Raw genomic sequence first — 15,808 nt, 5'->3', positions numbered from 1 at the left:
AACAGCATTACTCCTGATGGTGGACAAATCAGGAGCCCAGAAACACCTGAGCAATTTTAAGAAGAGCAAGAGTTTTTCTTTTTGGTATCATTAATCTACAATTACATGAAGAACATTATGTTTACTAGGCTCCCCCCTTCACCAAGTCCCCCCAAAAACCCAATTACAGTCACTGTCCATCAGCGTAAGATGCTGTAGAATCACTACTTGTCTTCTCTGTGTTGCACAGCCCTCCCTGTGCCCCCACACACATTATACATGCTAATCCTAATGCCCCCTTTCTTTTCCCCCACCCTTATCCCTCCCTTCCTACCCATCCTCCAGTCCCTTACCCTTTGGTAACTGTTAGTCCATTCTTGGGTTCTGTGATTCTGCTGCTGTTTTGTTCCTTCAGTTTTTTCTTTGTTCTTATACTCCACAGATGAGTGAAATCATTTGGTACTTGTCTTTCTCCGCCTGGCTTATTTCACTGAGCAGAATACCCTCTAGAAGAGCAGAGTTTTTTTAATGAGTGGTTCCTCTTATCCCATTTCCACATAAAAGCATATTAAGTGTCTGGGAACTTCCTGGGATGAAGTCTACCTCTCCATCTTTAGTAAGGAAAAGTTTATAGATTAATTAGCCTTACAAGCATTGTTGGAGCAAAGTATTGCTAGAGATTGGCCAAAAGGGGAGATTTCCATGCTTTTAGTCAGTAGATGAACCTTTTGCTTTAAATTAAGTATCTGCTTTACATTTTACATTTATCAAACCACTGATTTAAATAACATCATAGTATTGAATAGTTTATAAATGTTTATTAAATGTCAGTAATTTTTACAAAGCAAATATTAATAGCAAGAGGCAAAGTTTTTGCAAAACATGTACAAAAGTAAAACGCCTTAATGACTAGCAACTTATAAAATCAACTGTTCTTTCCATTTTTGGACCTCCTTTAGAAATAATTTATTGCCAATACTGAACTAAAGCACCAACACAAAATAATACAATACCAGATAATGTGCTTAGTTCCTGGAAAGCTATAAAAAGATACATGTATAAAAAATCCTAAGCCACAGTACTTTCATACAACACTAATACAAATCATGTTTTGTTGGGTACAGTATCTATGAGGTTGTTACAAAATACACTTTTTGATAAGGCTTCTTGTGGTAAATGGGCTCTCACCATCTTAGACTTACATAGAAAAGCCATTTAAACATTTTGCAATTCTGCTTTTAAGTAAAAGGTAAAGAAAAGGTAAATGGTATAGTTTGTTTTGTTACATACTCTAAGAATTGACCCCTTTCCCCCTCCCACCTGCTTTTTCCCCCTGGTACCAACTAAATAGGACTGACTGAGGACAAATGGAAGAAATGTTATAATGAACTTTCTAAATACAAACCCAAGTCAGATACCAAGTAGCATGTATCTATCATGACATATTCACTGATTGCAAATTTACACATAGTGGGCCCTAGGAAACTTAAGAGCCATCTGGAAATTTTCATCATCAATGGCATATTTGGATAAGTGGCAAAATCTATCAACTAAAGAAAATACTGCCTTATCATTAATGCTTTTTGTTCCATATAAGCTCTGGCACTTGAAATCAGATGGTTCGACCTGGATGCCACAAGAATCAACATATTTGTTAACTATACTTTCAAGTACAGCCCAAGAACGCTAGTGGTACAAACACTGTACTTTAAACGATGTTAATAATCACTTATCAGTCTGAGGCTAGTATCAACTTGATGGTACTTGAAAAAGCCATAAAGTCCAATTTGTTTAACGTGTTCAGGTTTAAATTTATATTTCAATCTCTAGTATAAATTTATTAAGCCCTAACCTCGTACCATAAAGTAATGGGTATGTACTATGTCATCTGCTTCATTTTGGAATGTGGAGACACATACATACCCACTCATGTACAACCCCTTCCTTCTCCTCATGTTTACTAGACTGTAAGGCCAACCTGTATCCTATCATTAAGAAAAAAAAAAAATCAGTACTATTAGTCAAGCAGCACAACACATAGATCATCTGTGAGTAATGGAACTTAACATGTTGGAATGGTGGAAAAGAGAGAAAATGACCCAGCACTAAGTCAGATTCCCTGCTGAAAAAGACATGCAAAATTTGTTTTTGATTCCTCACACAAAACTAAAATAAATAAGAAAGTAACAGAGCGACTTTTCTCTAGATTTATTAGGGTCTTTGTTACAAATGTTTGACTGAGTTTTACAGGCATGATTTCATGGGTTCAAACAAGAAATTAAAAGTTAACACTGGTATTTAGCCTTCTTGTTACATATACAGAAATAACATTGCTACAAATTGCAATGGAGAGAATCTTCTTTCAAATGGCTTGGGGTTTTGTCTGAATGTATCATTATATAATGAAAGCACCAATTTGAGGGCTACTCAAATAGGGATTTGAGTTTCAGAACATAACAGAACATAACTTGGTAACTTTATTCTTCACATAAATAAGGCATGACCGGGTATGTGAACTAATGCAGAAAATACATTTTATCAAAAGTATAAATACAAGTATTTGGGTATACATTAGAAGATTTACTCATTCCCTTTTTAAAAAATTATAGGACATGTGATGTCTGTTGAATCTAAGTGAATACTTTTAATTATTTCTGGTACTGAGGTCATCTTACTTCCTTCTACCTTTAACCCACCACTGCCACCAACTGAACGAGGATTTCCCTGAACTTCACTTCAGAGATTAACCAGAGAATCCTCACTATGTAAAATACATGCCAGTACACCCTCCAAGAAAATGAAAATAAATCATCTTTTCCGTTCCACACTGCCTTCTTTGGCGGCAGTTGCTCTCTAGCTATCAAATGACCTTTCCAGACAATAAAATGGAAATGACAATTTCAACTTAATACAGTACCTGGCAGAAAGCCAAATTCAGGTTACTAAAAATAATATCCAAGTGGCAGAGGCATGCTTTAAATTACTTGGATCTTCAGAAAACATCTGACAAAACATTTTCCCTATAAAAATCAAGGCCCAAATTTTGGTGTTTTTTGGTTTATAAGGCAACTCTGTATACTATAAATTTCTTCAAGGTCAGTGAAGACACTTGTGTGATATTAAGAATTAATTGAGAAGACATTCAGATTTAAGAACAGAATATAATAGACACATTTTATTCCAAATCATAACCATGACTTAGAGAACCAAACACACCTAAGAACTTTAAAGTACTTTTTTTTAGAGATTGGAGGGAAATTGCTATTGTGAAAATGAGCAGCCTTTTATTTTGTTCATTAAGTCTCATCTCCCTCTTTATACAATGGTATTTCAAGAGGATCTGGTTTTCATAATAAAGGTATAATACTCCTTAAAAGGTTTAAAAATAGTTTATAAAAAAAGCAGACTAAAACCTTCAGCTTAAACCTTACAGTTCCATTGAGTGTCTGAACAAGTCTACCATTAAATGTAAGTAATTTACTGCTTCAAAATATATTCTAGATTTTATTTTAAAAGAATGTTGACTGAGATATCACACATATCAGGAAAGAAAATCACAAATGCCCAAAATGATACCATATCTATTTGGTGTTCTAATATTTCTTGGTGGTAGTCAAATAGGGAAACTTGGTGATTTCTGCATTGTTAGGCATACTTACGGTTCATATCAGGGATCTTAAATAAAACTTAAATAACACTAAGTTTCTTCTTTATACAGGGAACTTACTTAAGCTCTCACTGAGTTAAATAATGTTTTGGCCATTCAATAAAACTATCTGCTAAATGTACACACAGGCTCTCCACCAAGAAGTCTGAATGTTACTGTGTACACATTCAGATATTCACTAGCACTGAAATTATTCTAGCTGTGAATTCAAACAATATCTTCTTTTTGGCCAGAAGCACTAGATGTAGAACTATTCAAACATGCATGAACTATGTTATGAACACTTACAATGTAGGGTATGTGTGTCTGTAGCTCAGGTTACTACTACCAAGGCATGGAAACACTAGAAGTTTCTGTGGATATAATGATGGTGGAACTTCAAATGCAAGAAAAGTCAGGTATGTGGAGAACAATCCCTGGGTAGCTCACTGAAAAGCCCTCCTCTCACACTAGACAGCAAGACAGACCAAGAGCCATGGTCTTAGAAAGGCCAGTTAACTTGTACTGTTGACCAATCTTTCAAAGACTTTCTCGCCAATAAAATAACCTGAGAACAGAGTCAGCTACACAGTAAAGTGGCAGGTATCACAGTCTTAATCTCAATTTTCAGGAAAAGGAGAAAAGCTGTCAGACTTTCCAAACTGTCACCATCCTTACACATCTGTTTCTCATCCAATTCTAACACTGCATGTAATCTCCAAGGCAGTATTTTTCAGTCCTGCAAACCAGCCATTCTCATGTGTTCACTATGAATGTATTTATAATCACAAAGCTACTCTGTGGATAAATTTTAATTTAGTAAGTGTGGAATTGGGGGAGGAAGGGTCAAATGTAATCACCTTTCGGTGTAAACTAAAAAATTACAACTTATTCTTAGAAGCATTCTTAAAACATTCAAAATGTACCTCAATAAAGCTAGAATTTCATAAACAATGATACAAACATGTACATGCTCTATCTTTTAGAGGTACACCAAGAATGAACAGGAATCTCAAATAATACCTTCCTGACTAGTTTTGACAGGAAAATACTGTGCTTGGTGAGCTCCAAGTAAACCAAAAAAATCCACACATGCCACAGTCTGAAGTTGATGGACACAGGTAGGAGAGCAAAAGAAAGATGTTTGTGATGGTACAGTGATGATTTCTTAGAGTAAGGACCAAAATTATCTGATACAGGATTTGTAAGTATGAAAGTAAAACACCTAACATTCTGGCAAAGGCATGTTTATTTAGCAAGTTCTGTTATCAAGTTGCTTGCAATTCTTAGTTGCTGCTATGGCCAGAATGTTTCTTATATGGCACATTTATTACATGATATTTAAACAGGGCAAATTTTATTTCATCATTACTTTTGATCAGAACACTACATGGCATTTGCTTGCTTCTGCTCCTCCGTACCATTTGTGAACTTTCATTAGCATCAGACCAGAAATCCTTATGTAAACTTTAAAACACTAAGAACATTACCTTCAGAAACCACAGAAATTTAAAAACTAGTTAACTGTTGGGTATACAAGCAATTAAAAAAACATGAAGGCTAAATCTGTATAAATCTACAGAATGCCACTCCTTAGATGAAACTTTTTTCCAATAGCCCTTTCAAAACAGGTCACCATAAAGCTAGGCACAAGTGTCACTGCTATGTGTAGGGCAGACAAAAGATATCTTACTTGTTTTACAGCTGAATATTCCTAACCTCCTACCTACAAGTACTTTAGAACACCTTCTACAGCTGGCACTACAGGAGAATTAGTCGAAAAGTGAAAGAACTTAAGGCCTGAATACATCTAGTCTGAGGTCTTGCAGGGAATTACAACTCCACTCCAATGGAAATGAAGCAGATCAAAGCCTGGACTTCAGCAGACACTGGCGACGTGTTATTCAGCAGCTTTCAGCCACAAACCAAAGTCTGCAGAAGAAGGACTAAGATTTCCAAGAAGTTAAACATAGAATGAAGATTTTTCTAATTCCTGTTGTAAACTATTTAAAAACAAAACAAACAAAACAAACAAAAGGACGAAAGATACTAAACAGCAAGTCTTTTTTTATACATCACTGTAGCATAAGCTGCTTGAGGTTGTCATGAAGAATAGTATCCTTCACGTCACGGAAAACCAGGCGGATGTTCTCCGTGTTGATAGCAGTGGTGAAGTGGTGGTACAAGGGCTTCTGCTGCTGGTCCCGGCGTTTGTTACGGAAACATTCTACCAGGAATTTTTGGACGTCTCTTAAGCAGTGGGGATCCCCTTCAAATTCTAAGAAATAGTCTTTGATGCTCACAATTTGCACTTTCTCCTCAAGCAAATCTGTCTTATTTAAGAAGAGAATTATGGAGACATTGCTGAAGACCCGGTTATTGACGATTGTTTCAAAAATGTTCAGAGATTCTGTAAGGCGATTGGTCAGTCGATCTTCCATAAGCACCTGGTCAAATTCACTTGAGGAGACAAGGAAAAGTATTGATGTCACGCTGTCGAAGCAGTCAAACCAACGTTTTCTTTCTGATCTTTGCCCACCTACATCAACCATTTTGAAGGGAACATTTTTAATTTCAAAGTCATACTCATGAATGCCTTTGGTGGGTCTTCTGGCAAGCAGAATATCCTGTTGTGATGGAATGTAATCCTGGAAAAGGAAAAAACATTCTTTATACTCAGTAATCCCAAAGTAATTAGAATTCTTAATGTACAGCTACCTGGTCTAGTGAGTGGAGTGGATATACAAACAAAATTATCTTTTAAACGACATCCTCTGAAACATCAAGGCATCGTTACTCATTGTAAATGCCAATGCACCAAGACCGGTTTTCAAACTTCACTGCAAAGGAGCGGCACCTCGTATTTTTTTTCACCCTTGCAATACTACTCAAATTCAAGTATAAGTCTCATTTCCCCTACCGTTCTCACCCCTGCCCACTGCTCTGTCTGTCTTCGATATTACTCCTCACTGCAGCCCACCCTTCGGTCCGGTCTGAGGGCCCTCACTGCTCACACACCAGCCTGCTCCTTGCTCTCTACTAAAAGCGAGAAGGGCTGAAACGCCAACCCACATGGGTCAATTCCCAGGTCAAGGTTCTGCCTCTCTCTCCAGCCCACCCTAAAAATTCCTTTACTTGCACCCACCTTTATGACTAACACTCCGTGTTCTCATCGCTGCTATACTACATGTGTGGAAAACACTTCCTTCACTATAACTAACTAACTGAATTTACTTTGGGTCACTTGCGAGGTTTGTCTACAGAGCACAGCCTAAGTACCTGGGTGGCAGTTCCATCTACTGACCGTAGTCACTCTGTCGGCACATATGCCTGTGACCACACCTGGCCTGCCTCTGCCTCAGAGGGAGAGTTTATGCGAAGATCAAATGAGCCTTCTCTGACGGGGTCAGTCAGCTATGAGACAGTGAACAGAAGCTGCTGGTCTTGGGGGTCACGGCTCCCCCGACAGTGCACTTTCTTTGCTGGGTATCTGGCCCGTTCTTCTCAGGCTAGCATTTCTCCAGAACTCTGACATAGCTTTCTGGCAATACTGAACAGAAGAGCTTTTAATGTTCATCATCAAGAGTAAAATATTTTCAAAAACCAAGGCAAGATTTTAAAACAATGCCAATTGTTTTTCACAATACTACATTTTAGGCTTTTCCAAATAGCATTTAATATGATTTTGAAATTTCATTATAGTATTTCATTTCATTAATTTCATTACCTATCGCCTCAAAATGGTACAATGGGATTAAGAATAAAAAAAGTAAACCATTCTCAGTTCTCTGTAGACCACAGCCATTTATTAAATAACTCTAGGACTCTGATGGGTTGGTATTTCCATGTTTCCTTCTACCTTTGTTCACATACTTCCCTACTTTACTTAAAATCAGTATATCCACACAATTTTTAGCCTGCTCCCACTTTTTTGCTTAACATTTTATCACAAATTGTGATATATGCTGTTAGAACTGTATTTCCCATGAACACAGTGTAACATACATGCAATGGATTAATATGCTGTAATTCACATAGACATCTCCTGCTACCAGTGGCCATTTAGGTTGTTTATAATTTGTTGCTTTAACAGAAATGTTACAATTAAAATTCTCATGGACACACTTTTTTTTTTCCTTTTGGACTATTTCCTGAGACTAAATAACCACAAGTAAGATTAAGAGGTCAAAGATTATGAACATTTTGATGACCCTGAACACTTACTGCCCAACTGCTTTCCAGAAAGGTACCAATTTACATATGTGTGCCTATGTACACCAGCTGTCTCAGAAATATGCCAGCCCTGACTTTTAAAATTTTCTAATCCCACACAAATGAAAAGTTCTTTATTACTGCCTTAATTAGGAGCTAACAACATAGTTAGGAAATTAAAGGCTAAAGCATATTCAGCACAAAACACAGGATAACGTAATCAAACGCTACATGGTGTGGCATAGTAACAGTGATTAGGACTATCAATTTTAGAGCTAGCTCTTCACATCCTTGTTGTGTGATCTTGGACCAGTTGCTTAACCTCTCTGTGTCTCAATGCCTTCATTTGTAAAATACAGAAACAGTCACAGGAGTGTGGTGAGTTAAATGTGTGAGTGCTGAAGAGCTGCATTTGACATGCAGTCTGTGTCACTAGCCTAGCTGCACTGCCACGGTCGCCACTGCTGTGGAGAGGGCGATCAAGAAGGCTGAGAGAGCCAGCTTCCATTCCATCTCCCAAATCTCTCATTTTTACATGCTCGCCATTCATTTGCATTTTACAACCTATTCATGAACACAACTTATTCAGTAAGAAACCTCATTTCCTCCCTCCTTACCAACACCTCTCAGCCCAGCAAGAAGGCTTTCCTTTCTGCAGCTGCCCCACCGAGTCCCCGCATTCCTGAGGCTCCCGCCACCTGGGGCTCTTCTATCTCCTGGTTTATAGCAAATCCTGATGCTCCTTCTCTGAATCGTTCTGATGGTCTCCCTTTCCTCTTTATTTCCACTGTCCCTGTTTTTATCACCTCAGGTGTGGATTACCATCTCTTTACCATTTCTCTGCCTGGAATGTCTCGCACCCCTCAGCTCCATCTCTAAGCCACTCCCAGACTCACCCTCCTGCAAGAGAACTTCAGAACTTAGGGCTGAGCCTCCTCACTGCATCAGATCCAAACTCTGCTGCCTGGCTTTCATAACCTCCTCATTCCTTGTTCTCTGGAAACGGCAGACTCGGTTCTACACTGTTCAGGCTTTCCACAATCCTGGTGTAAAGGCTGCACAGAGCTTTACAGTTGATACCATTATATGTCCGTTCACATGCAGAGCAGTGCAAGTGCGATGGATGATATACTCAGATCCAAGCCACTGTCTTCTAGAAATCTGTTTCTCTAAGTTAGAGCCACGAACATCTCATATCATTCGTCAGACAGATAGGCCTCCTAAAATTAAACACATCCAGCTTTCCTCCACTTTGATGGGCTGCATGCCCTCCTCTCATATCTAAATTCAACTCGTTCTCCGGACAGTTCAGATTTACTTACTCTTAAAAGCTAGCTCCAACTTTTCTCCAACTTTTCCAGCCAAAACACCTCTTGCTATTTTATGAATTAGTATTATCTTCATGATTAGTATCATTTATTGTCCTGTGCTTGTTTTATGTATGTTAAGTTTTGTCTGACTAGAATGAGTTCTTAAAATACAAGTGATCAAAAAAACCAGCTAACACTGGGCATTTACTGCATGCCAGGCACCATTCTGAGCACCTTCTTGGGTGCTATGGACTGAACTGTGTTCCCTCAAAATTCATATGCTGAAGCCCTAACCCCCAACCTGATTGTATTTGTCCTAATCAGATAGTATTGTCCTAATCAGATAATTTAGAATGATAAGAAGAACAAGAGACCTCTCTCCAAGTGTATGTGTGAGCAAAAGCTATGTGAAGACGCAGAGAAAAAGGCCATAGTCTTACAAGCCAGGACGGGAGTCCTCACCAGAAACCGAGCATGCTGACTCCTTCATTGTGGACTTCCAGCCTCCAGAACTATGAGAATGTAGCATATGTTGTTATAATGGCATTTCTTCATGACAGCCTAAGCAGACTAAGACATGGAGTTCATTTCATGTAACTGCTTCATAGTCCTACAGGTCAGTTACTATGCCCGTGATAAGGTTTAGAGATATCTAAGGTCACAGACCCGCCCTTCCCCTTGGTGGAAGTGGGATGGGATCCCAGGTGGTCTGGCTGCAGAGCCCATGTCCCCGACCCCAGTGATATTCCACCACTCAGGGGGTCCATCAGGCTGAGCACACAGCAGGGCTTCAGCAGCCCTGGTCCTTCTGTTGGACAAGCAGCAGCAAATGCAATCCTGTGAATTGTCTGACATGCTCATAATGGGGTGGCCAATCTGAGCAGACCAGGGTTATTCACCCCTCCTTTACAATACCCTACTGATCACAGCACTTTTTTCTTCCTATTCCAGATGTGGCCTCAGAGTTGTTCTCCACATTACACTCTAAGCAGGTAGCGTAAACTAACGGGAGCTGACTAAGCACTCACTCAAAAGCTGCTCGTTGATGTCTACTAGGTGCCAGGCATTGCCCCTGGCCATCAGGAACTCAACTCTTTATCATCAAGAGATGAGGTACTTGCCCTCATGGAAAGAGGTGAGTAAAAGACCAGTAAACATATAAATAAAACATAAATAATCTGTAATAAGAACAATGAAGTTTGAAAAAAGCAAGAGCTGATACTGAGAATAAGAGGGGACCTACTATTAATGGTGTGTTCAGGGAGGCCTATCTCAAAAGACAAATTGAGAAGAGCAGGTCAAACCCATACTGCTTGGATTGGAAAACATGAAATGATGCTTAAAAATTAGTTTATCTACTAAGACTTCTCTCCATTTGGCCTATACTTAAACTTTTTTTAAGGCTTACAATCTGACCAGATGTTAAAGTGACAATCAAACAAGTCATAATACAAAGTTTCACTGATGTGGACTGAACGAATAAAAACAAATAGGGAGAGCCCAACTTCTGGAACACCCGTGTCTAGGAAACAGGCAGGAGAAAAACATGTCAGCTTAAGGGCAGACAAATGCAATTTAGCAAAATACAAAATTAGTAAAATGCAAAAACTACCTTGCTAGAGCAAAAAGAAAGTACTTTTCCCATGTCCTAGATACATTAGTATGCTACTTTCTAGCTTGCAATGGCTTGTATTTTATGCTTTCCTTCAGTTAGATTTTTAAAGTTAAAAACCTCAAAGAACCCAGAAGACTGTATTAAAATTTGCAACAGAAATGTGCTTTAAGAGGAGGTAAATGGAGCTCTACTAAATTCAGTAAGTAACAAATGACTCAAGGGCAACAGCTTTCAAATCTTTTCTAGCACCAGACACCTTTCTTCCAACGCAGTCTTCTGCAAGAGTCCAGTACGGAGGACAGGCCGTACGCTGCCTGCCTGCAGCAAGCCAGTGACTGGTTCTGAGGGATACACTGCAGCAAAACCATACACTCTTTCAAAGGCGGACTCCTTCTCCAACCCTATGGAATCCCTGCAGCCAGGATCCACCCCTCCTACTCTAAACTCAACACAAGGGGTTCTGAACTGGAAAGTACCATTTGCTGAAAGGTTTTGAAATCAATCAACCCACTGCATTCTTTTCTGTTTCTGATTTAAAAACTTAAAAAGACACTGAAGTAGAACAGATAATGTGCAATCTCATTTCAAAAATAAATTTTTTTCTCTACACCATTTTACTTTCATGAGATAGTGGATAGAGTATTCCTTACAGAAATGGCAGAGATCTAGATGGCAGCAGGAGGAAAAATGAAGCAGCAACAGTCAGAAGACTGCCACGAGGAAAAAGGAAGAAGCAAATAGATCAATATGTAATTTTTCTAAATTTCCTACCACCAATATCATCAACTACTGCTTTCAAATGGCAATAAACCTAAACATTCAGTTTAAAAACTTACTGGTTCTCCAAGTTTATCCAAGTTATCCAGGAAGTATTTTACAGATTCACCCTAAAAACAAAAAGAGAATAAACAGTTATTAGGGCTTAGAAATGGAAGCTTCTGTTACAACAGTTTATATTAAACTGTCTGCTTATACACTTAGTCCAAACATTCTTTGTTTAGTCACCAATTTCAGACTGAACAGCTAACCCCACTAAAAACGTATAAAATGTCTGCCTGTGCCACAAAGTGCTACAGTCTGATTAACTTCACAAATGTTTTACATAAGCAATAAATACCTCAAAGCGATCATCTATTTGGTTAGCATTATATGTATGTTTTTGATATAACTATCCAAAAAGAAGATGTAATTAAAAGGTGAAAACTGCTTCTGAGATAAATATACAATGAAAATTTAAGTGGGATTTTTTTGGTCTACATTTTTCTATCTTAAGCGCATACCAATGGTAGTTATCTGCAGAGACAAGAGCAAACTGGAGCTGAGGTGAGAACACTATAAAACCTTTCAGTAATAGGCAGACACCTTGTTCTGAAAGGTTTTGAAAAATGCAGCAGGCTTCATATTTCCAATAGGTCTTTTGCAGTGGCCTCCCTACTCTCTCTGAGCCTAGATTTCTAGGATGTGTCTCAGAGTCTCCCATGGCTCTCTCCCTGTATTTTCACTTTCCTACTGGATTTCTAAACTACCATGGCACTTCCCCTGCCCAAAGCTGCCTCTGCAAGAAGGCAGTGCTTCTTTAATGTGTAGGAGAATCACCTCAAGATCGTGTTAAGGGTAGGCTCTTATGGGGGAGGGGCACACATGCAGTAGTTTTGCAAACACACTCTGAGTCCCAAAGCCTTAATGCAGCAGTTCTCAATTTTTGGGTCTTCAGGATCCCTTTATACATCTTAAGGTTCTTGAGGATCCCAAAGACACTTATGTTTATGTGGGTTATAGCTATTAATATTTACTATGTTAGGAAGTAAAACTGAGAAATGTTAACAAGTATTAACTAATTCATTAAAAAAATGAGTAATAAACCCATCACGTTAACATATTCTTAGTACAGTTCAATAAAAGACAGTGAGACACTCATTTGCTTTTGCATTTGAACTGTACAAAGGTTCTACTGATTCTCTCCTACTCAACAATTACAATACTAATTCAGCCCACTAATAGTGAAACTACAAAGATGACGTACTCAGCCAGGATCATGTAGGATATGCAGAAGTTCTGCAGATACTTCTATAATATGCCAAGGTGCAAACTCTAAGCTTAAGGCTCCACATTACGGTGACTGATGTTCATCATTTTAGGGACCCCAGAGCAAGGGAGCCCAGTTTAAAAGAGAAAATGACACATTCCATATCCAAGTCCAAACCAGTAATAAAAGTTCAACGGTACAGAAATTTCAATTAGCATTGCTGTTCATCTTAACAAATTGTTAAATCCAAGTTAAGATAACCTTAAGACAAACATATTACCTGAAGCAGCAAGCCCTCTTTCCCCTTTGAAAAAATAAATACTTATACTCAACCCATTGTTTTTGAGGGTAGAGAGATTGGAATAGTCTAGTGACCTTGCAAATTCACATGAACTTTTCATTAAGTTATGAATAGTATATTTCATAAAATTTTTATGAACTTTCACCCACTTAAGGAATATATTTAATGTAAACAAAATGACACAAACAAAAAGATGTTTTACTCAGTACTACCTATGATAGCAAGATTTAGAAGATAATTTTTCCACGTATTAGGGGAATGACTGAATGAATTTTGGCATACTAACATAATAACATATAAGTCATCAAATAACAATTACTTTCATATAATTACTATATATTAAATATTTTACCATTAAATGCTAAATTAAAGTAGATTACAAAATGAAGGTCTACAACCCCTTATCCATAAGTTTTGTTGTAAGTTTGGCCTCAACACTCATTTGGCAACAAAACCTGACCTGAATTGATGTGCAGTTCTTTAAAGTCTTTATTTCTCCTACTTAGTGGAAGTAGTCAAATGTTTTGCTGCAAAAAAATGTGGATATTACATACTAAACAGTACATGCACTATATTATCTTTCTGAAATCCAAAAAAATTCTTAATTCCATAACAAATCTGGACTCAAGGATTTGGTAAGAATGATCTACATTATGGGTTTTGCTTTTAAAATATGGTAATGGTAATTGTGTCTCTAAAAGTGACTATATTCTTTTTTCAACAAAAAAAAGTCAAAACTTTGTCCCATTTGCTCTGCTCTTGGTGTTACAAATACAAAAATGCTTTACATGTTCTTTTCACTGAAGCTTCCTGATTTTACTGCATTCCTTAAGAGGTGGTCTTAGATCGTTTGGGTTCAAATTACTACATGTTTTTGTTTATTGGAAATTTATAAGCTCACTAAAATCAGATGATAAAAATTACAGAAATATGCATGTATTCCTGTTAATAAATTTCAACTTCTACTGAAGGAAGTTTCATCAGTATAATTCACAAAGTCCTTTATGAACTTGGGACTGTATAAAATAAAAACCCCAATATTTATAATTCATTTTCACATATTTGAGTGTGTGAATTACCTCTTTATATTTTAAGTTCTAAGTAAAGTGCCCTACTGCCAAATGACTATACTATGCTTTCTGCCCTACCACTTCAGCCAGTATCTACTCAAGGAGTATAAATACTTTAAAATATTATTCCTATGAGAAATACATTTTAGTTTCACAAATAACTCACCAATTGAAAAAAGCTGTTATGCTAATTCACCATTTTGTTTCATAGGTGATACTACTGAGTCTTCCATTAGCAAGAAAACAGTGGAGACCTAAGAATGGTTTAATAATCTTTTTATGTGTGTGGCTGTAAACTAAAGCTTCATACTATTAGACATCAGGATCCCCCAAATTAAATTACTCTGAAGCAAATGATTACACACCCACACACAAATGCACATGTGCATATGTGAATACATGTACTATAAGATGAATACTTTTCTGAAGTACATAGTTTGGGGAATTTTCTTTCAGTAGCTTTAAAGAGTTTTATTGAAAAAAGAGCAGGAAGAAAGAGAAAACTTGTCTATTTACAATCTCAAAAAAATCCCAAATTAAAAAACACAATATGTGTGTTATCTGCAATTGAACTATGAAGCCATGGAGTGCAGCACAGCATCTCTGTTCCCAGTAAGCCCGCAAGCTTCTGATCACTGCCTTTTGTTTGTGCTTTTGTGCCCTTCTGCAAACTGTATATCTAGTTCAGAGCATGGTGCCTGGTAGCCTCCTCTCCTTCTTCCCCAACAGTGTCTGGTGAACAACGTATGAATTACTGGGTGAAATTTTCCCTCCAGAATATTTTTCCTGCCAGTTTCAGAAGTGATCAAAAGTCTTCTAGTTGTCTAATATTAACATCAAAGAAAAGAATGAATTCTAGTCCTTTCTCTTAACAGTGAGCAATCTGGCAAGTCTCTAAATTTCTCCAGGCCTCAATTAACAGTCAAAATGAGGAAGTTCCATGCTTCAATGGATAATCACTGCAGTTCTGCCCTAGGCAACAATTTCAGTTTGTGCAACTGATTTAAATTTAAGTTCTCCTTTCCTTATATCTATGTACCTAGTAATCTTTAATTCACTTTTGTTGTGATTCGTTTGAATTATGTTGCTTTGTCTTTTGGCTAATACAGAGTAAATAATTTAATGTATTTGGCAAGAAACATCACGGCTTTAAGACTCACTTTTTGGTTTGACCTAAAACTCCACTGTAACTTTTCCTAGTCTCTTTTATGTTACTGAAGGGAATTTTTAATAAAATCCAAAGAAAGCATTTTTTCACACTTACGACTTTTTAAAATTAAAGCTGTTTTATGTCAATGGCAGAGCAGCCAGTGGACCAGAGCTCTAGTCACAAGATAGGCTTTTCTATTAACAGGCCAATGAACACTCACCAGTGAGCTTAAGTTAACTCAAGAATAAAATGATGAGATGACAGATAAAATTAATTAGCTACACCATGGATATATACAATGGGGAAATGACAGCCTCTTCAACAACTGGTGTTGGCAAAACTGGACAGCTACATGCAAGAGAATGAAACTGGATTATTGTCTAACCCCGTACATAAAAGTACACTCAAAATGGATCAAAGACCTGAATTTAAGTCATGAAACCAAAAAACTCTTAGAAGAAAACATAGACAAAAATCTCATGAATATAAACATGAGCAA

General features: G+C 37.5%; 1 protein-coding gene across 1 annotated transcript in view; it reads right to left on the bottom strand.

Annotated features, from left to right (window-relative positions):
* Positions 1–2,172: 2,172 nt before the first annotated feature.
* The window catches only part of GNA13 (G protein subunit alpha 13), a 37,650-nt gene continuing 24,014 nt past the window's right edge, over positions 2,173–15,808 (bottom strand). Inside the window, exons 3-4 of the mRNA XM_036899728.2 lie at positions 11,599–11,649; positions 2,173–6,273 (exon numbers count right to left, since the gene is read on the bottom strand). Of these exons, the coding sequence (XP_036755623.2) occupies positions 5,701–6,273; positions 11,599–11,649 (624 nt within the window). The 3' untranslated portion in view covers positions 2,173–5,700. The remainder of the gene's footprint in view (positions 6,274–11,598; positions 11,650–15,808) is intronic.

This window comes from Manis pentadactyla, chromosome 4 (genome assembly GCF_030020395.1).
Source record: "Manis pentadactyla isolate mManPen7 chromosome 4, mManPen7.hap1, whole genome shotgun sequence".
NCBI classification, from domain to species: domain Eukaryota; kingdom Metazoa; phylum Chordata; class Mammalia; order Pholidota; family Manidae; genus Manis; species Manis pentadactyla.
The sequence above is the reverse complement of the archived record's forward strand: the minus strand, read 5'-3'. Positions and strand labels throughout refer to the sequence as shown.